Source organism: Lontra canadensis, unplaced genomic scaffold (assembly GCF_010015895.1).
Source record: "Lontra canadensis isolate GAN:19392208 unplaced genomic scaffold, GSC_riverotter_1.0 scaffold2, whole genome shotgun sequence".
Classification (NCBI taxonomy): Eukaryota; Metazoa; Chordata; class Mammalia; order Carnivora; family Mustelidae; genus Lontra; species Lontra canadensis.
Window position 1 is genome coordinate 13936082 of NW_022630996.1, and position 20118 is coordinate 13956199.

The 20118-nt window shown below is 56.9% G+C and overlaps 1 protein-coding gene across 1 annotated transcript in view; it reads left to right on the forward strand.

Annotated features, from left to right (window-relative positions):
- The first annotated feature begins 736 nt into the window (after positions 1 to 736).
- The window catches only part of PODXL (podocalyxin like), a 48179-nt gene continuing 28797 nt past the window's right edge, over positions 737 to 20118 (forward strand). Inside the window, exons 1-4 of the mRNA XM_032866545.1 lie at positions 737 to 904; positions 1298 to 1354; positions 1820 to 1910; positions 2130 to 2264. Of these exons, the coding sequence (XP_032722436.1) occupies positions 737 to 904; positions 1298 to 1354; positions 1820 to 1910; positions 2130 to 2264 (451 nt within the window). The remainder of the gene's footprint in view (positions 905 to 1297; positions 1355 to 1819; positions 1911 to 2129; positions 2265 to 20118) is intronic.

Consider the following 20118-nt stretch of genomic DNA (forward strand, 5'->3'; position numbering starts at 1 on the left):
AAGATCCTTAGCGAACAAGAAGGCTGAGGGTCGCCTCCTCCGGACTGGGGCGTGCGAGGGTCCTGGTGGTGTCGGGGATCTCCACCCGCGGGGGCCCCTCCGGCCCTCCCTGCGGGCGCCACCTGTGCGCCGGGGCTGGCTGACCAGCGGGCGGGGGAGCGGTCCGGCGCCGGGAGCCCCCCAGCCGCCCCAGGCACGCACACGCGCGCGTGCGCGCGCGCGCACACACACACACACACACACACACACACACACTCACTCACAACCCCGCCCGCCCGGGGGCCGCTCGCCTGGAGCCCGCGGCCGGCCCGCGCTCCCCCGCCCGCCGCGCTCCAGGGCGGAGTTTCCTCCGCTGCTCATTGTTCCCGGTCCAGCGCCCGCCCCGCCCCGCCCCGCCCGGCCCCTCCGCAGCCTCCCGCGCGCTCCTGGGGGAGGGGAGGGGGCGGGAGCCGGCGCGGACGGGACGGGAGTCGCCGCAGCCGCCGGCCGGGCCCAGCCGCGCAGACACCGCCCGCGACGCAGCCACCCGCCGCGCCTCCGCCGCCCGGCGCCGCGCCTCAGCCCAGCTCTGCCGCAGCGGCCGCGAGGAGGGGCCGCTGGAGCGCGACTCGGGAACCCGGGGTCACCGCCCGGCCGCCGAAGCCACAGCCCGGCCTCCCTGAGCGGCGCCCACGCTCTCGCCGTTCGGACTCTCGGACCCGCAACCACCTGCTCCCCGGCCCGAGGCCAGGACACGATGCGCTCCGCGCTGGCGCTCTCCGCGCTGCTGCTGCTGCTGCTGCTGCCGCCGCGGTCGTTCTCCCAGGAAGGTGAGTGGTGGCCCGCGCTCCGCTGCGACCGCACAGTGCCATTGCGTCCCCAGCCGGGCCGCACCTCGTGGCGGGACCCGGAGCAGCAGCCTCCCGTGGGGGCCACATGCGGAGCCCTGACCTTGAACCATCTACTCCCCTTCCAAACCCGAGAACACTGCAGGTGCCCGGCCCGCGCGCGGATCGTCCCCGGTCTCCATTCCGATGGATGGGAGGTGGATCGTGGTGGGGCAAACAGTGGCGCGCTGGCCATGAATGGGTTTGCTGGCAAAGCGAGCAGGGAGGTGGGGCACCGCGAGGCTCCACGCTTTTGCGGACCCTCTCAAGTCTGATCGGTCTTTTTCTTGGTGCCGGAGGGTTTGAGCAACGGTATTGTGCAGTCGTTTATTCCAGCAAAACAGCAGGCTGGAAGCGCATGAGGAAGTCCCTGAAGCAGGTGACAATCCTCTGGCAACGGCTCACGCGGGTGATGTGTTCCGCGTTCGCAGAGAGGTTTCTCCAAGCAGCGTGAGCAGTTCGGCTCACTTGAGCCTGTGCGGGGGCAGGTAAAAGGGGAGTAAGTGGACCTTCCACAGTCCCAGTCACCTGGCTGTGTTGGATTCCAGTCTCCTATGCTACCAAAGGAACAACAGTTCCCTTCTAGCACATGGCCAGAAAGGTGAGACCCTCCCCTCCTATAAACAGGCACTTATCTCCTGAAACAAGCTTGGGTGCACCTTAGAAACAACCCCCATATTTTTTTCTGAAGGTGAAATGTTACTCTTTTAGGGGGGACAAGGAGGTGGCCACAAACACAGTCAAAGCAGGGGTCTCAAAGCCCCTGAGAACAGCTGGAGGGTCAGCCCCAGGAAAGAGATGCGTTTCTTTGTGGCCCCCAGGAGCACATGTCTGCGGGGAGAAAGAGTGGAGGGGGTGCTCCTACCCCAGGGCCAGGAGGACTTTGGTGACTGCTCAGAGAGTGAAGGCACCCTGCTGCTGGCAGGCCCTGGTATTGGGGGCTGTACTCTTAGGGGGAATTTAGGATGGGATGGAAGCCCAACCTCTTCGCGGCACTGCATGGAACCTTCAGTGGGAAGGGGCCGGTTCTCCGAGAGCGCGCAGGTGCGAGCATCCCGCTGTGGGCTGCCGGGACACTCCACCCGCTCAGCCTAAAAGGAAAGGGCAATTTCTGTGGGCGAAGGTTTGTGCTTCCAAAGGGTATGTTGTGGTGTGAAGAGTGGTCTGAACAGCTCTGAGGATGATTGTCGCCTCTGTCACCTTGCATGACTGGGAAGACTGAGAAGATGCTGGAGTGTGACCCCTCCTCAATCCTGCTCTCAGAGCAGCCAGGCTTCAGCGTGGGCTTTGACATGCACCTTTTTGGTGAGAACCTCTTAGCACCCTCCAGAAGGGAGCCCCCCAGAAGGGAGATGCGCTGTGTCGGGAAGGATAGGCCTGTTCCCGGGGTGCCAGAACGTAGAGACTGGGCTTTGAGGAGGAGCCGGGTGTTGCTCTGCACTAAGAGAAGCTCTGGAACGACCCATGGGAAAAGCTCAAAGCCCAGCTCGCTGCTGGCTTCAAGGCTGGCACTACCTTCCCTAGCATCTGGGCATTGCCCAGAAACCATGCCTCTTCCAGTACGGGGCATGGCATGTGGAAGGACCTTGATACTTGGGAAACAAATGAACAACAATGACCAGCACCGGACTCTCCTCCCCACCAGCAAGTCTCTTGTCCTTTGCAAGCCCCCAGGGCCCAATCCCTAAAATGCTATCGCGATATATAATAAGGGGTTAAAGGTAAATGTCTGGAAACCGGCAAAGCACAGGGGATCTCATTATTATTATTTGTATACCTTGAGGCAGAAAAGGCAGGAGGGGTGCAGGCCTGATGTCCGTGGCTGTGCTGATTTAATACCTTCCTAGAGGGAGTCAGTAAGGACTCTCCCATCTCTTTGCCCTTCTGAAGGTGTAGCTGCCTGGGCTGTAGTCATGCAGGATGGGGTAACCCCCAGACTGGTGGAATCCTATGATGCAGTTCTAAACCATAAGGCTTAGGAGCAGACTGGTCTCAGCTCCTTAACAAAGGAATTACCCCACCCACGTCCCCGTCCCCTACGGAGCTTACCTTTTAATACAGGCGGATCACACAGTATTAAATCCAGGGCCCGGACAGTCCAGACAGACCTCTTCTCAGTACTTTTGGTTTGATTCTTCTGGTTGAGCCACATGGCACATTGCACCTCTGAGCTCAGTTTCCTTATCTATAAGACAGAAGAGAAGAGGGCACCTCTGGTTTCTCGGTATGTGACATTTCTAGGGTTTTCTGCCCCGTTAGCTGCAGAAAGGACAGGCTGGCTTGCACTGTTAGTCTGATCGAGTTGTTCCACGGGTGAATCTCTGGAAGGGAACGGTGGCTCGCTGTGGTGGAAAACACGCACACTTTGGGTCAGACGCACCTGCGAGTCTGTAGACAAAATAGTGAACTTGTAGAGCCTCAGTTTCTTCGTCCATAAAATAAAGACAAAGCTCCCTTGTAGTCTGCTCTGAAGATGAGGGAGAACATAGGGAATGAGCTCGACAGTGTGCTGAACCCCAGGTCAGAGCTCAGCCAGTCCTGGCCGTGATGGCGACAAAGGTGTGTGTGCATCAAAAATTTGGTGGGTCTAAGTTGGCTGAGCGGCAGGACTCGGCTGGTGTCTGTGGGTGGCGGCTGCCGTGTCATAGCGACGGCTGACACTTTCGAGCCACAGGGTTGGGGGGGAAGGAGGCTTGTGGGAAAGAAGCGGTGAGATGTGGGGAGCGGTGACCTAGGCAAAGCTTCCAGAAGGAGGTGGGGGTTTGTTTATACAGGGATTATAAGATGAAAGGGGTCATTGTGGGCCCACCCGGGTGGCTCAGTCGGTTGAGTGTCCAACTCTCGGTTTGGCTCAGATCATGATCTCGGGGTCGTGTCTTCGAGCCCCATGTTGGGTTCTGTGCTCAGTGGGGAACGTGCTCAGGATTCTCTTTCTCCCTCTCTTTCTGCCCCTCCCGGCTGTTCACTCTCTCTCTCTCTCTCAAATAAATAAATCCTTAAAAACAAAAGGGTCAGGTGGGGTGGTGAGACCACTCCAGAGGCTGGCTGGGGCGAATTGCAGGGCGGAGGGGAGACACAGGCTGGGGGTCACGATGCGGGCTGAGCTGTGGGAAGGCTTTGGAGGAGGAGCTGAGCTTTCAGAGCCCAGAGAGAAAGTTCCATGGGATGAAGCTGGGGCTGGTGGGTATTCCTAGCATCATGGGGCTTGGGCACAGCTCTGAGGAAAGAGTGAGCAAACCATGGGGGTTAGGAGCAGACTGGTCTCAGCTCGTGGGAGAAGACGTGGGAGAAGACAAGGGTCGGGGGTCGAAAAGCTCTCTGGTGGCAGCTCGGCCAGAGCTTCAGGGCATGGCCACCCCAGGAGGGGCAGAGGAGGGGGGCTTGGCCCTTGTTGGAGGGGCTGTCCTCTGGTGGTCACCAGGGCACCACATCTGCCTTTTCCCGAGGCCTCCATACTTGAAGGGAGAGGTGGGGCTCCTGCCTGGTGGGGTTTGAGACCTCTGCCCTCCGGAAACTGAGGAGGAAGCGGCCCCTACCAGGTTAGAATTCCTCTGAGCAGCGAAGACTGGAGGTTTAATCCTGTCTGTCCTCAGGTATCGTCTCTGCTGAGAAGGCTTCCCCTGTTTCTAGATGGAAGCAGATTGTGTTTGGGCATCTCTGCTGGCATGCAGGGGGCCCCTCTAGGGCAGGGGCAACCTCAGTCTCCACCTCCAGAGCCCCCTGCAGCAATGAGCACGGAGCAGTGGCTCGACATTTTATCTGCACCATTCACTTGGCGTGTGGTGGGGGGACTGACCTAGGCCCTGGTTTCAGGCTTTCGGAAAGGGGAGCCCTAGACCAGCTTACAACCTGGACAGTGATGCTGGCTGGTGGGCTCCTTCTGCAGCAGCCAGAACTGGCAGGGACAATGGTTGAAGGTCGGGGCTTCTGGGCTTGGGATCCCAGACTAGACCAGTGGCTGCTTTGAGGACAGCTCAGCACTTAGCTCAAGGCCAAGAACTCCTCGGGAAGGTGGGAGGAACCCTCGGGGCAGCCCACTGCACTTCTGGGGAAGGGGGTCGGGATTTAGATGGTTCTACTCTGGGACAAGCTCTCTCCTTCACATTATCCGTGTGGAGGCCTCCCAGGAGTCTTCTGCAAGTTTGCTGAATGGAAGCTGCATATTGGAGGAGAATGGCCCTCTTCTGTCCATCCCCTGCCCATCAGCCCGAGCCCCAGCCCCGGCCCCGGCCTGCCTGGAGACTTCCTCACACCTAGAGGCCAGGGATCTCTCTCCTCAGCTCTGGGCTCACTTCCTTTTTGCGCCTGAGGGTGTGATGAAGGGCAGGGAGCTCATTTGGCAGCGTTTCCTGTCATGTTCCATTCCCAGGAACACAGGTGAGGTTGCTCAGGGTCCCTCCTTGTCATGGGTCCTGTCCACTTCGTGAGGAAGTTAGAAGGTCAAGGAGGTTGTGACTCTAGGTGGGCCACACATGCCTCACGACGGTAGGTATTCCCTTATGGAGAGCCTTCCAGAGAATCTCCATGGAGGATACTGTGCCAGGAGCCTGCGAGTATTTGCAGTAGCCTTTGCCCTGAGACCCCTTCGGGCAGGCTGTTCAAAATGGAATTGGTTGGCTGAGGGTACTTGCCACACTGCTTCTAAATAACCCAGAAAATCATAGAACACAGAATTCTAGAGCTGGGAATCTTCTGGAAATCTTCTATATGCACTCAGTTTGCAGATGAGGGAATGCAGACCAGGGAGTGGGGTCACCTGCCCAAGTCCTAGACACTCCCAGGGATGGCGCCCCCAGAGATCCGTGTGCGCGGGTATGCCGCCATAGAAATGGACTGAGCCTTTCTTTGCTAATGCTCTCCTGGGCACTGGGGAAACACATTAAAACCCTTTTTAAAGAGGGTTTCATGATGGTGACAACACTATACTGTGCCCAGACTCTCCCCGTCCCACCATCTTCAGGATAAGTTGAAGCTTGGAGCTACTTTATTCCTTGGAGTTAGGCTCTCCAAAGGCTGTCCCTACCATGTCCCAGTGCTGGCCCCATGCTGGCTATGCTGTCCCTGTCTGTCTCCCATTGTCTATGAGCCCCATCAGATCCAGCCAGAATCTGGAACACGAGTGGACAGCAATGCTTGTTGGATGCCTGGTGCCTGGTTCGGCCCTTCCCATGGGCCCCCAACCCAAGCCCTCGTATTGGCTCGGGGCTATGGTCCCACCCCGTACCACTCCAGTGATCACCACTGCAGACCCCCAGCTTTGCTCAGCTTCCCAGCCACCCATCCTCCCTCTGTTCCCACCCCTTTCCCTGACAAAGCACCACCACCCTCTCTTCCTTTATAGCCTTATCCCCCTCGGGTCAGCCACCTCAAACTTCCCTATGGCCAGGGCGCTGGGTGGCACCCCGTCCGCCAATTGTCATGGCCGGAAGGCTGTGTGCCTCAGCCCAGGGGGAAGAGAATTCTGAGGACTGGCTGACTGAGGCTAGCCATGCAGCCCCAGGTTGGGATGCTGGGGTCCCTCCCAGGGCCAGGCCCCCGGAGACACATGGACTGACCAGGAGCCCACAACTGTCTCACCTCTACCTTTCAGCATAGAAGGGACAGTGGGGAAGATAGGCCTGGGGAGGAGGGCACTTTAGAGCCTCACCCCTCTTCTTACCTGAAATTCACGGACTCTGTCTAAGGGGCCCCCTTGGTCGCCATCCAGTCTGATTTCCATGCTAACTTGCTTTGGACATGCTCACTGGAGCCACAGTCTCCAGCCCGGATAGCGCGAGGTTGTCTTGGGACAGCTCTTATCTCATAGACCATTCCAGAGAGGGGAAACTGAGGCACAGCACCAAGCACTTGTACTAGGCGGCACAACTGGATTTTCTCCAAATAGTCACATGCCTCACTCCCTCGTTTCTGTCCACTGTCTGCTGGAAGGCTACCGGCTCAGAGAGGGCTTCTGGGCTGCCTTGTATGACACACCCCACTGCCTTATTTTCCCCAAAACACTCATTACCTGGTCCATATTCATTTCTTTCTTTGTGTGCCTTTTCCCTGGGTAGACAAATTCCATAACGGCAAGTTCCTCTGTCCAGTGTTGCTACAGCTCCTGAAACAGGACCTGGGATGTAGTAGATACTCAGTAACTGCTGAAAGAATGAATGAATGAATGAATGAGCGAGTGAGTCAGTGGCAGGGCTGGTTTAGAACCCAGAGTCTTGTCTGCCAGTTCCGTGCTGTCCACGTGCAAAGCTTTTCAAACCCAGTTCTTCCAGAAGAAGAGAGGCAGGTGGCTGGTGGGGCTGGGAGGGATGGATGCCGGGCATGAAGGGGAGCAGGATGCTGGTAGGCAGGAGCGCAGTGGGACGTGCAGCAGCCTCATAGCTGCTTCTGAGCTTCCCCCACCCAGAGGACCCTTCTGTTGTAGGTTAGGGCTGCTGGTGACTAGAACTTGATTTGGCTGCTCTTAGCCATTAAAAAATAGTGGATGGACCAAGACAGATAGACATTCTCTCTCACATGATGGATGTTCAGAGGGCAGGAGCGGTGGGTCTGCCATCTTGAGCACGCTGCCTTGTGGTCCAAGGTGGCTCCTGGGGCTTCAGGTACCAGGAAAAAAGAACAAGACGGCTGTGGCTTCTCTTTTGAGGGTACCTGCCAGAAACCATGTGCCACACTTCCAGTGATTTTGTTGAACAGAACTTGGTCCTGTGGCCACACCTAGCTGCAAGGGAGGCAGGGAAGCATACTTCCCTTGGGGAAGAGTAATTTTCACTTCAGGCACCCATGTGGCTAACCCAAAAGTCAGTGGTTCAGGTATGGAGGTGTCACGGGGCTCCTGGGTAGCTCAGTGGGTTGGGCGTCCGACTCTTGGTTTTGGCTCGGTCATGATGTCTCAGGGTCGTGGGATCGAGGTCGTGGGATCTCTCAGGGTCGTGGGCTCCACGCTCAGCGTGGAGTCTGCTTATCCCTCTCCTTCCCCTTCTTCTGTTGCTCCCCCCACCCCGCTCATTTTCTCTCTCTGTCTAATAAACGAATAAAATCTTTAAAAAAATATTTTATTTACTATTTGAGAGAGAGCATGAGCTCCGGGGGAGTGGGAGAAGGAGAAACAGACTCCCCACTGAACCGGGAGCCCGATGTGGAGCTCGATCCTGGGACTCTGGGATCATGACCTGAGCCGAAGGCAGACGCTTAACCGACTGAGCCACCCAGGCGCCCCTAATAAATAAATAAAGTCTTTACAAAAATAAAGAAGTCACAAAGAATGGGTGTTGGAGTAGGTCACTGACGAATACTGCCGTAGACCGGGTCCCTGCAAACCTTGGGTTTCTCTGCAGCCGCCTGCAGTCCTCAGCTTGTCAATCACAAGTGTTTCTGCACAAGGGACACACAGGCACTTGTCCTTCATGGCCTAAGGCTTTGCCTCCCTTTGGCTAAGCCAGTTGCAGCTTATCCCTCGTTTTCTGTGACTTTCGGTGGCTGGGTGGAGTTCCTTGTCACACACTAGGAAACCTGGCCACCTCCCACTCAGGTGTCTTCGCCTGGAGGTGCACCAGGGAACCGGGCTGCCTGGGGACCACCCATGAGCCGGGCCTCCCTGGGGTTGGCCCTGGGAGACCTGCTTCCCCTCACTGGCCTTAGAATGGGAAAGAAGTATTTCTACACCGGCACCTTCCCTTCCCAGCTCAGCTGGGGCGAGTACAGGGCTGAGGTGGGTACTGTCTTCCTGGACACTCAGGAGAGCAGTAGCTGGAGGCCAGTGGCTTTCAGACCCGGTGGCGGGCCTTTTTGGAGCTGCCTTGGCCACCGTAAGGCTGGGGTACACCGGGAGGGGAAAGCTAAGAGGAGGCCCATTTTGGGGGAGACTCTGCATCCCCCACCTTTCGGCCACTCTTTTATCAGTTCTTAGGGTAGATCTCCACTGAAGAATTCCTTTGAGAAAAATTCGGCCGCCAGTTGGTGTGAGGCCCCAGGTTTTGAAGTTAGAAGCCTGGATTTTAGTCTGAGCTCTGACGTTTGCCAGCCTGTGGTTTTGGGCATGCTCCCTGGCCTCTGTTTCCCTAGCAGTAAACTAGGCCTGACGCCTTCCTGCACAAGGGAGGGGTAAGGACAGTCGCTTTGGTGGTGTGCCTGACACTTAGTAGGCACCGGTGCATTTTGGTTTTCCTTCTTTTATTGACTTTGGCTCTCATCCCGGGGGAGGCTGATGAAAGGGACCCAGCCGGTGCCCCTTCCCCAGCTGGAGCACGTGCAGTGACCTCTCTGGGCCCAGCCTTTGCCTGTCTAGTCTCTGGCCCGAGGCTGGGTCCCTGAGGATGAGCGTGTGTAGACCACACCTGCAGATGGGGGTGGGCTCCACTAAGAAGGGGCTTCAGTCGGTGGCCAGTGCCGCCTGTGTTCCTGGCTCCCACCTGGTGCTTCTCGCTGTGCTTCTGGGGCGCACTGACCTTCACTTGAGGTTGCAAGTTAAGGCTTTCTTTAAGCGCCACCAAGACCCTGATTGTGCCAGCCCCTGAGGTTCTGCCCATCCCACAGTGAAACGGAGAGTCACGTCCTACTGCCTTTTGTCTAGATCGGCATCCTCCGGCCGCGCCTGCTCTGCTGCCCCTGTGCAGGCCACGGATCTGAGTATCACCCTCTGAATATCTTCCTTCCTCCTCCTCCACCCCTACCTGATTCCAGCGCCAAATTCCCGGTGGCACCATCTTGGCCAGGCAACAAAGAGTGATGGCGGTCTTCACAGCATCTCTATACATTTCCTTCTTCGGGGAGGTTGCAATCCAGCAGCAGATACAAACCAGGGAACCAAGTTTCTCCTTCCAAAGATGACAAGTGGGAGGAGGATAGGAACTACTCACAGAACTGTATTTGGCTTTCAGCACAATCCCCCCCGGGGGGGGGCATTGCTCTGTGCCTCAGTTTACCCATATGGTAAATCAGGGCTCACACCCTGTTTTTTTGGTATGGCTTTGTTTCTTTACCTTTTTATTGCGGGGGGTGGGGGGGGTGCTTCCATGCTGGAGCTCAACCTGGGGCTTGAATTCATGTCCTTGAGGTCAAGACCTGAGCTGAGATCAAGAGTTGGATGCTTAACCGACTGAGCCACCCAGACACCCTTGTTTTTTCTTGGTTAAAACTCGGTAACTCGGTAAAGTGAGCTGTGTCTCAGAGACACAGCTAAAGAGACACCTAAAGAGAACACCAGTGGTCCTTAAGATAGTAACAGTCAGGCTCTCAGTAATTGTTTGATAAATGAATAGGAAGTTTTTCATGAATAAAAGAGAAACATGTTCCAAATAGTTTGGGAAGGCTGCCTACTCTACCACTTCTTGGAAAATCAGTGCCTATTATGATCTTAAATGCTCCCAGATCTCGAAGGCCCCTTACTGCTTCTGCTTAACTCAGCATTCCCCAGATGTACTTGAATCATGGAAACTTTACCTTTTCTCCTCCATTCTGGTGGGAAACGTAGACGTAAATAAAGGTGGAGGGACCCCCTGTCCTGTCTGCCAGGACAGAGAGGGACCCAGGGATGTGTGACTCTGCTAGAAGCCGCACACTCCTTCGTGAGGAGCTGGACAGGCACACGAGATGTGGAGCGTTGCTACGCACGATCTTCTTGGAATGGAAATAGAGCCTTATGGCATCCTCCTTCCTGAAGGGATTTGTAGAAAACCACATGGAAGCTTGTAGCCAGAGTCAAGGCTGCTGGTAGCAGCGTCTGCGTAGGAACAGGTTCCATTCCAGGCCAGCAGCCCTGCGTGGCTACTTGGTACCGGTGCTGCTTCTCAGATAGAAGTCGAAGGCAAGAACATGGTGGGCATGCGTGTTTTTGACATTGGATCTCCTCTCAGATGGGGGCATGCGTGGTTTACTGGTGGATTCTGGCTGCTCTTTTCCTGTGGTGCTTCTCTCTGCCCTTGCCGCTTTGGGTCCCTGTTCCTGACAGCAACGCGATTTCTTTTTTTTTTTTTTAAATTTTTTTTTAAAGATTTTTATTTATTGATTTGACAGACAGAGATCACAAGTAGACAGAGAGGCAGGCAGAGAGAGAGAGGGAAGCAGGCTCCCTGCTGAGCAGAGAGCCCGATGCGGGACTCGATCCCAGGACCCTGAGATCATGACCTGAGCCGAAGGCAGCGGCTTAACCCACTGAGCCACCCAGGCGCCGCGAGCAACGCGATTTCTGTTGTAAATTCCGTCTGAGGTTGTCATCCTGTCCCTGGGGGCTTGGAGAAGGGGCTTCCAGAGGATGTCCCGTCAGCCCGCACCTCCATAGTGGCTCATCGGAGGCAGTGGTACTTGGGCTTTGTTCTCAGCCCTGGTTACTCATAGATCTCATCAGGCTGTCGTTTTTCTGGGAGTCAGGGAGCCGAAGGGTGGAAAGAGGGGATGCATCTTGTCTGATGGAGACCCCAGCTTGCCTGTGCTTTCCAAACTGCTGCGAGCACATAGGGCACCCCCACACGGGCGGGTCCGGGAGTGCGCCATCCCCTTGCTCATGCAGATGTTGCCCCACACCCCAGGCCTAGGGGGCGCTGCTGAGTAGAGTGTGGCTGGGTCTCAGCCTGCCTGAGCACGCACTCAGTAGTCCTGTGCTGTCAGCCCCGTCCCCAGCACGCCCTTTCTCCCGGCCAGGAAGGAGCGGTCCCCACGGCTCAGCAGCCACAGAAGACCAAGCCTCTAGAGAGTGCCTGCTGCCTACAGCTGGCTCCCGGGGAGAGGCAGGGTGGGAGCCTGTCCATGGGCTTTCATTCTCCCCTTAGCATCCCAGGGAGGTTGCATTGCACTTGGCTAGAAAAACACTTTGGCTTTACTCCCAGGGCCCCGGGAGAATCTGGAAGTCTGGTCCTGACTGCACACTGTCTCTGAACTCCGTGGGTACCCTGGGGCAGTCACGTCAACACACCAGCTACAGTGGCCCCTGGGGCCTCCTGTGAATGAAGCTGTGGTCTACGTAGGTACTTACGTGTGTGTCTGTGTGTGGGGATGACGGGGAGCAGAGAGCAGGTACCCAGGAGGGTCCTGTTTTGGGGGGTAAATAAGGAGAAGGCAAAATAAGAAAATGGGTTTGCAAGAGGAAGGGGCTCCATCCACCCGGGGCCAGGAGTCCTCCCAGTGGGCCTCAGTTTTCTCATCTGTGGATGAGGGCCTGGCCCAGGAGATCTTGAGGACCCTCCTGTTTAGTATTTCAGGTGATCTGAAAGACCTGACTTGCCTGATGATTTTGGTCCCAGAACTGGGAACATGATGGCCCTGGGTGCACGTGTGTGAATGTATCTAGGAGGGCCTGGGGGAAGGGGATTGGAGCGAGGGGTGCCTTGACTGGGCACCAGGGCTGCTCTCGGGGTCCTGCTGGCCTAGGCCCTCCTCCCTCTTCATCTCAGTATGGGTCAGCTGCCTCCAACCCTCTCCAGGGACAGAAGGGGAAGCAGGGGCTGGAACCAGGAGCATATGTACCCCACATGATAGAGAGCCTGCTTTAGGAGCTGGACCGCAACGTTCTAGAACCCAAGGAAGGTGGGACCCAGTGCCCAGAACTCTTGACCATCTACCTGTTTCTCCTTCGTTGGGGTGGGATGAAGTGATGTCTCTGGTCCCTTTAGTTCTGCTGTCATGAGCCAGGGGTATGCAGGACAGTGAAGTCCGTGGGGCTTCGAGAGCGGGGGATATGCTCCGCCACTGGTCATGCAGGGCTGTGGACGCAGCCACATGTTGGGCCTCACTGCTCACTGCCTCTCTGGCTGCTGCGTTCCCAGCTGCTTCCTCAGCTGAGGGGCGGACATCAGCTCCTCTTCCGGCAGTGTCATCAGCATGAGATCCTCACTGGAAAAGCAAAGACCAGGCTGTCAGGGAAGATGAAAAAGGTGACAGTCTCTAGGGCCAGCGTCTCTGAAGTCCTGTGGCCTTGGGTTAAGCCATAAGCCAGAGGACTGTACCCACTTTCCAGATGGGACCTCCGAGGTGGGAGGGTGATGGTAAATTACCCAGTCTTGAGGTAAATCTGGGAGTCTCGAGGTTCCAATTAGCCTCTTCTGAATTTTTTGTTTGTTTGTTTGTTGGGTTATTTTTACTTTTTTGAGAGCAAGTAAGTGCGTGGGGGGGGGAAGAAAGAGGGATAGAGAATCTTTTTTTTTTTTTTAAGATTTTATTTATTTGACAGAGATCACAAGTAGGCAGAGAAGCAGGCAGAGAGAGGGGGAAGGGGAAGCAGGCTCCCCGCTGAGCAGAGAGCCCGATGCAGGCCTCAATCCCAGGATCCTGGGACCATGACCTGGGTGGAAGGCAGAGGTTCAACCCACTGAGCTACCCAGGCACCCAGGCACCGAGAATCTTAAGCAGGCTCCACACCCAGCGCAGAGCCCAAAGTGGGGCTTGATCTCCCAACCCTGAGCCGAAATCAAGAGTTGGATGCTTAACTGACTGAGGCACCCAGGTGCCCCAGCCCCTTACCTTTTAGGTCTACCTTAGTGCTCTGGGCCCAGGAGTGGCCACATAAACTTGACCTAGCCCTCCCCTCTGTACCCACTTTGCATGGTAGCAGGATGGATAACACAATGGAGTGGAGAAGGAAAGGGGGGATGGGAACATCTGAGGTCACTGGATGGGAGATGGTGCCTCCCCCGCCTCCACCCCTTTCAGAGCCCCAGGTCTGACCTTGGTTTCAATCTTGTGTGACCTAAACAAACCTGACCCCCTTTCCTGACCTGAAAAACTTCAGAGGGAAACATTCCATTTTGCTTAAAGTTTCTTCTGAACAGAAGAGCTCTGAAATGTGTGTGTGTGTGTGTCTTGGCGCACCCCCACCTTCTGTGCCCCCTCTGATGTCATCAAGCCTCCTCAACTACTTTTCGAGGATGAATTTTCAGCTGTTTGGACACCTGGCTCCAACCAGGCCGGCTCTGGGATTCTTGGTTCACTCACTTCCCTAGGCGGAGCCCATAGGAAGCCACGCTTCCTTGACGAGCTCTAACATCTCAGACACGGGGACAACTTGGCTTTGCTTGAAAGGAACGCGGCTTTCAACTTTCCCCGCGCTGCAGGCCTCGGTGGTGGGGGGACCGAGAGAGCTAGTCCTCAATTGTTTAACTCTGTTTGTTCATGAGGTTTGTTTGTTTCTTTTGCAGCAACACCCCCCACCAGACCCCATAGTCCCCACAGGCAAGCGGCCCTCCTCTCTCCTTAAACACCAAAGAGGTGTAGATTTAGAGCTTGACCGTGGAGTCGTCATGGTTCTTTCCCTACTTCTTAAAGCCAAGCAGGGGGTCTTGGGTGATGGAGTTTGGGCTTTTTTTTTTTTTTTTTAAGATTTTATTTATTTATTTGACAGATCACAAGTAGGCAGAGAGGCAGGCATAGAGAGAGGGGGAAGCAGGCCTCCCGCTGAGCAGAGAGCCCCATGCGGGGCTCGATCCCAGGACCCTGAGATCATGACCTGAGCCAAAGGCAGAGGCTCTAACCCACTGAGCCACCCAGGCGCCCCTGGAGTTTGGGCTTTATTTTTAACTTGCTTTGCGGACTAAGTGGGGTTTCCAGTGAGACGGGGGACATGTCCTAACACAGATCATTCTGCAGCGAGAAGGACGCAGGTGTTATTCCTGGAAGGGGAGAGTTCTCTCCAGGGCAGGGGGAAAAAGTAGTTTGGAAATTTGGAAGGCTCTGCTTCAGCTTCCAGCAGGCGGAAACTGGTCATTCCCAGGGAAATTCACAGGCCCTGTCGCACAGAACTTTCTCATTCTGCTCCCAGAGGCAACTGTCCCACCTTTTATGCGGGACTTCCCTCTGGCTTCTGGCCCTTGTTTGTTTCCCGCCCGGAGTGCAGAGACTGGGCCCCGGTGGAGGTTTCCAAGGGCAGTGGAGAAATCTGTGCACATCTGGTTATTTTCATGGTTTCAGGATGGGGAAGGTGGCGTGGGAATGACAACGTGCTCCCTTGGAAAAATATTTACAAGGTTGTTTTTGAACTGACCACGAAGGGAGAGTTGGGTGCCAAGTGTGCGCATGCTTCGGCGGGAAGTCTGTGTGTGCCCGGGCACTTAGAGAACAGTTAGGTGTCCCGGGGGAAGCGGTAGGGTCAGTTGCAAAGTTGTGCGGGCATGTGGGAGCCCTATACAGTGTTTTCTTGTCGTCATTGGGCCCTTGCCTCCATGGACAGCCCAAACCAATTCTGTTCCTACCCCCGCACCCCCGCCCCAGCCCTTCCCACCTGCTCTGCAAGGAGCCCAGTGATGGGACTGCCACAGAGGGTGAGGGAGACACCAGTGGGCTCACCCAACAGAGAGCTCTCAGTGCAGTGTCTGGCCCATATGATAAAGCTTCCGTTAAGTGCTAGATAAAAGCTCAAGTGATGTGATAAGCTGGTTTTGATGGGTGGGTTTGCAGAACACGCCACCGCGTGTGGAGAGAGGAAGCACGTACTTGTGGCCCATGGTCTCAGGCTGGCCATGAGCCCAGTGGGACCCACAGCGCTCTGTCCTGCTTTCCCATGCAGCCCTGGCGCTGACTTTGGCCTCTCTGGCATACGGGAGGGGTCGGCAAGGTTGTCAGCCTGGCTTCTCATCTGACCAGACCCAGTCCTCTGCAGACTTGGAGTATTTTGACATTTCCCTCCAAAGCATATACTTTTTTTTTTTAAAGATTTTCTTTATTTATTTGATAGAGATTACAAGTAGTCAGAGAGGCAGGCAGAGAGAGAGAGGAGGAAGCAGGCTCCCCGCCGAGCAGAGATCCCGATGCGGGGCTTGATCCCAGGACCCCGAGACCACGACCTGAGCTGAAGGCAGAGGCTTTAACCCACTGAGCCACCCAGGCGCCCCGCATATACATTTTTTGAGTGTTCCTTTTGTTCCCAGGTAACTCCTCTCTCCCTGGAGTGACAAGGAGACCGAGGCCCCAGAGCTCAGTCTTCCTGTTGTGGGGGCTTCATGGGCCTCACACATAGGGTCCCTGAAGCCAATACTAAAAACAGGCTAGAGGGGACTCTGTCTCCTCCCCAGGATGCTGTCCTGTTGTCCTGACCTTTGCATGGGAGCCCTTCCTGGCTCTGGCAGGCGAGGTGAGGTCGGCCAGCTGGGGATCACCCCTGCCTGCTCGCAGGCCTGTTGGTAGCTCCTGGGCACGCTGCCGGCTCATACAGACCAGGATTCACATGGTCTGCAGCGGCCGGAGGGATTAGGAGGCCCTGAGAAAGGTATTGTTTTAAGGAGGCTGGACTGTCTTTCCAGATCAGGAAGAGCCCCGGCCCCTTTCCTGGCCTGGCTGGCTGCCCTCGCTGCCCTCGCATGAGGCCTGAAGCACCTGCCCCACACCTCCAGGGGTCAGCATGTGCGTGCTCCTCTCATCAGGAACAGCCATGACAGGTGGCTCAGAGGCCCGTAGCAGGCCCAGGACAGGGACCTCTGCGTGGGCAGGGAGAGGAACCAGGGTGGGGGTGGGGGGCTGTGGGGGCTTGGGCAGAGCTGAGGCTGCAGTCTTGGCAGCTCAGCTGACTGAATTCCAGGCTCTCCTCTTACGTCTCTGCCTCCAGCCGCAGGATGAGGGTAATGAGTAATCCAAAGCATGTTTTTAGAAGCTTCCTGCTGAGGAGCTCAGTCCTGTACAGGGTGGGGGTGGGGTTCCACCTTCTGACCCCACTTGGAGAGCTTCTGATGAGGGTGGGGTGTGGATGTGCCATCATTAGGAGGGACGACAGAGGTCACTGGAGCCACCCCTCTGTGAGTGGTGTGCAAACTAAGGCCTCCCGTGGCTGGTCCCCTAGGGAAGGAGAGAGCAGCATTGCTCTAGATGGGAGTGACAACTCGCCAGCTGGGGCGTGGGTCTGGGATGCCCAAGCAGAGGGGAGATTCCCTCTGGGCGCGGCATCTGAACAGGGGATGCGGAGGCTCAGGCCCCGGGGCCTAGGGCTAGCCCTGCTGGCTCCTCTCTCTCCCCACACTCCGCAGGACTCGTGACAATGGCCCTGCCCATATGGCGCAGCCCCTGCACACCGCTCTGTGCAAATGCATGGACTGCACTGAGCTCGTGCGGATTGGCCCTGTGCCGTGAGTCACCTGCGTGCGCACCAGCAGTAGAGGGGGTGAAGCCCATTATGGGATGTCCACGCGCCACAACAGTCCACGGCTTCATGCCACGAGAAGGATGAATCGTGCAAATAGAACGTCCAGGGAGAGAAGCCAGGCGCAAACGTTGGTCAGTGGTGTGCAATGCCACTGATAGACACACCACTAGCCCGGGATATTTAAGTCAGAAGAGAACTTACCCTTGGGGATGGAGAGTGGCTGGAAGGGACCAGCGGGCTTCCAGGATCAGACATCCTGTTCGGTGATCTGGGGCCGGGGTTGTGATCTGTTGACGTCTGTGACGTGTGCAGTTCTCTGAACGTGTGTAATTCCTCACTGAAACACTGTTAAGATAAAGGAGGAGCTGTTCTCTGAGGGTCTCCTGACTCACCTCTGCAGCCCAAACCCCAGACAGTTCAGGGGGCGGCCCGGGGAGAGAGGCTCTGTGGACCAGGAGCAGCCAGCCCCGAGGAGTAGCGGAAGGGAAGGGAGGTAGGTGCCCTGGCCCGCATGTCTGTGGGCTGTCTTCTGCCCTGGCCATTCCTGCTGGGATCAGAGGGGGCCCAGCGCTGGGTGGCCCCAGGCTCGGGAACACGGCCAGCACCTGCTGGGGACGGGTGCTGTGCGGACTCCGGATGCAAGGGGACCCTGCCAGGACAGGGCTGTCTCTGATTTTTTCTGTTTTGTTCTTTGAGTAGGCAGCAATTCGGGTGTTCCTGTTGGTGGCACGCGTTGCAAATTCTTTTTGCCAGTTTGCCATCACAGGTTTGGTTTCTGCCAGTCTGCTGGTGCAGGCGGCTCTCATCGGATCCCTCAGGGAGATCACAGCCTCCTGTCCACAGTGGGCTGCAGACCTGGGCACCCTGCCCCAGACCTAGGAGGCTCACGGACACTAGGGGTCCACAGACCGCAGCCCCACCGCCGGCTTGTGTAAACACAGTTGTGCTGGGACCCGGCCACACCCGGGCACTCACGAACCCACCGCTGTGCGTGCTTTTCTGGCTACAGTGAAGCGTAGTGGCTGTTGAGGGAAAGCCTGCTAATGACCTGTTATATGTTACTGTGGCACGATGGCACTGTTCTTTTTTTTTTTTTAAATTATTATCTTTTTAAAGATTTTATTTATTTATTTGACAGAGAGAGATGGGGAGAGAGGGAACACGAGCAGGGGGAGGGGGAGAGGGAGAAGGAGAAGCAGACTCCCGCAGAGCAGGGAGCCTGATGCAGGTCTCGATCACAGGACCCCGGGTCATGACTGAGCCGAAGGCAGATGCCCAAGGACTGAGCCACCCAGGCCGTCACCCACAGTGTCATTATTCTGCAAATGGAGAGCAAGGCCCAAGAAATTCAAGTGGCTTGGCCTAGTCATCAGCCAAGGCTCAGAAGACCCTGTGGTCTTCCTCGGCACCACAGCGGGCCCTGGGAAGAAAGCCGGTCCTCGTTCTGACTGTGCGCCAAGCCCCCGACCCCTCGCACTCTGTGGTGTTGAACAGGATACCTCTTCTGACCTTGGTTGATTCGCAGAAACTGCTCGAGTTTTCCAGCATTAGGTGTCGATACCACGTGAAAGGCCCCCGGGCCTCAGCAGGTGGTCAGTACATTTCAGTGTGTGAGTCCCCCACTGTCTTCCAGGGGCAGACCCCCAACCAGACTCTTACCATCTTTGCCCATGCCCCTCAAGGGGGCATGGATGGGGAGGGAGGCAGAAGGGATGTAGTTTGGGTTCACTGAGGAGGAATCGCAGGCCTGGGAGAGATTGGCACACCCAGCGTCTCCCCGCTGGTCCCCTGCCGGCTGGTGCCAGAGCCCAGCTGGCCTTAAGGGAAGAGGCTTGGGCTGCCTGGCCTTACCCTGTGAGAGAGACTACAGCCTGGGTTTGCTGTCAGGGCAGAACTGGAGGCTGCCAGCAGGAACGCCCCTTCCTCCCTCCCTCAGCCCTGCTCCCACTCTCCCCCAGGCTTGTCTGAGGAGGGGGAGACACCTCCCAAAGCTGGGCCCCACTTGGGCCCCAGGCTCTTCTTTCTTCCACAGGAAGATTCCAGTTACCTTTCCCCTTGTCCGTAGCCACCAGGGTGGTGTCCCCTGCGGGCCCACGCTGCTCTGGGAAGCCTAGGAAGAGACCCAGTGGGTCTGAGGACGCCTTGTGTCTTCCTCCCCTGTGTTGAAGCCTTAGAGGGGCGAGCATCCCCAGAGGCTAACAGCTTGGCTCTGTAAACAGGGAGTCAGGGTGTGGGCATGACCCCCGGGTCCCTTAGAATATAATCATTGCTAACGTTAACCGAGCACTTTCTATGTGCACTCGCTGCTCTGAGTACTTGCAGAGATTAAGTTGCTGTGATTACGCTCCTCTTCACTTTGGGCAGGTGAGGAAGAGAGTGAGACGCTTGCCTGGCGCACAACCAGCGTGCGGGGGAATGGGGACCAGGATCCAGATGTCCTGCCCCTGAGTGCGTGCCCTCAGGCACCAGCCTGTACTACTCGCCTGGTGGGGAGGGGAGAGGGATCACAGTGCCGGGCTGGGTGTAGGCGGGGGCTGGCTACCCTCTAGCTCTGGGCTGCACTCTGGTGTAGGGGAGGGGAAAGAAGGGAGATCTGCTGGCTTGGGGCAGAAGAGGTGGGATGGGGTCCTCTGGCCATGGTGCCTCACCCTGCGGGGAGGAGTATAACCACGTGAAGCCCGTCTTTCTCCTTCGCTGCGAGACCTCCAGGCTGGACAGTGGCAGCCCTCTCCTGCCCAGGGAAACAGCCAGACGGGGCCCCACCCTGAGCGCGAGTGTCGGGGCAGGCCAGCTGAAACAAGCTGATAAGGGCAGAACAATTCTAGATTTGAAGAATGCCCGGAATTATCTCCCCTGAGGGGGCAGCCCTGGGCCCCTCTGGGGGAGCCAGGGCTGAGGAGCTAGGCCTGATAACCCCTTGGGGTACCATCCTGCCGTCAAGAGGCACCAAGAAGACAGGCTCCTAGCGGGGCCCACAGAACTGTGGGGACCCGGGGGCGGAGGGGCAGGGAGGGTGGACCAGGACCCATGGCCTCACGTCTGCCTGACCACCCTGCCCCAGTGGGCTGGGGAGGACACGCGGGACCCTGCCCTTCCCCAGACTGCGGGAGCAGCCCTTCCTGCCATTTCTGTTCTCTGTTCTCCTTCTTAACTTCATCCCCAGCCCCTCTTCCTAACGTGGGCCGCCACAACAAAGTACCA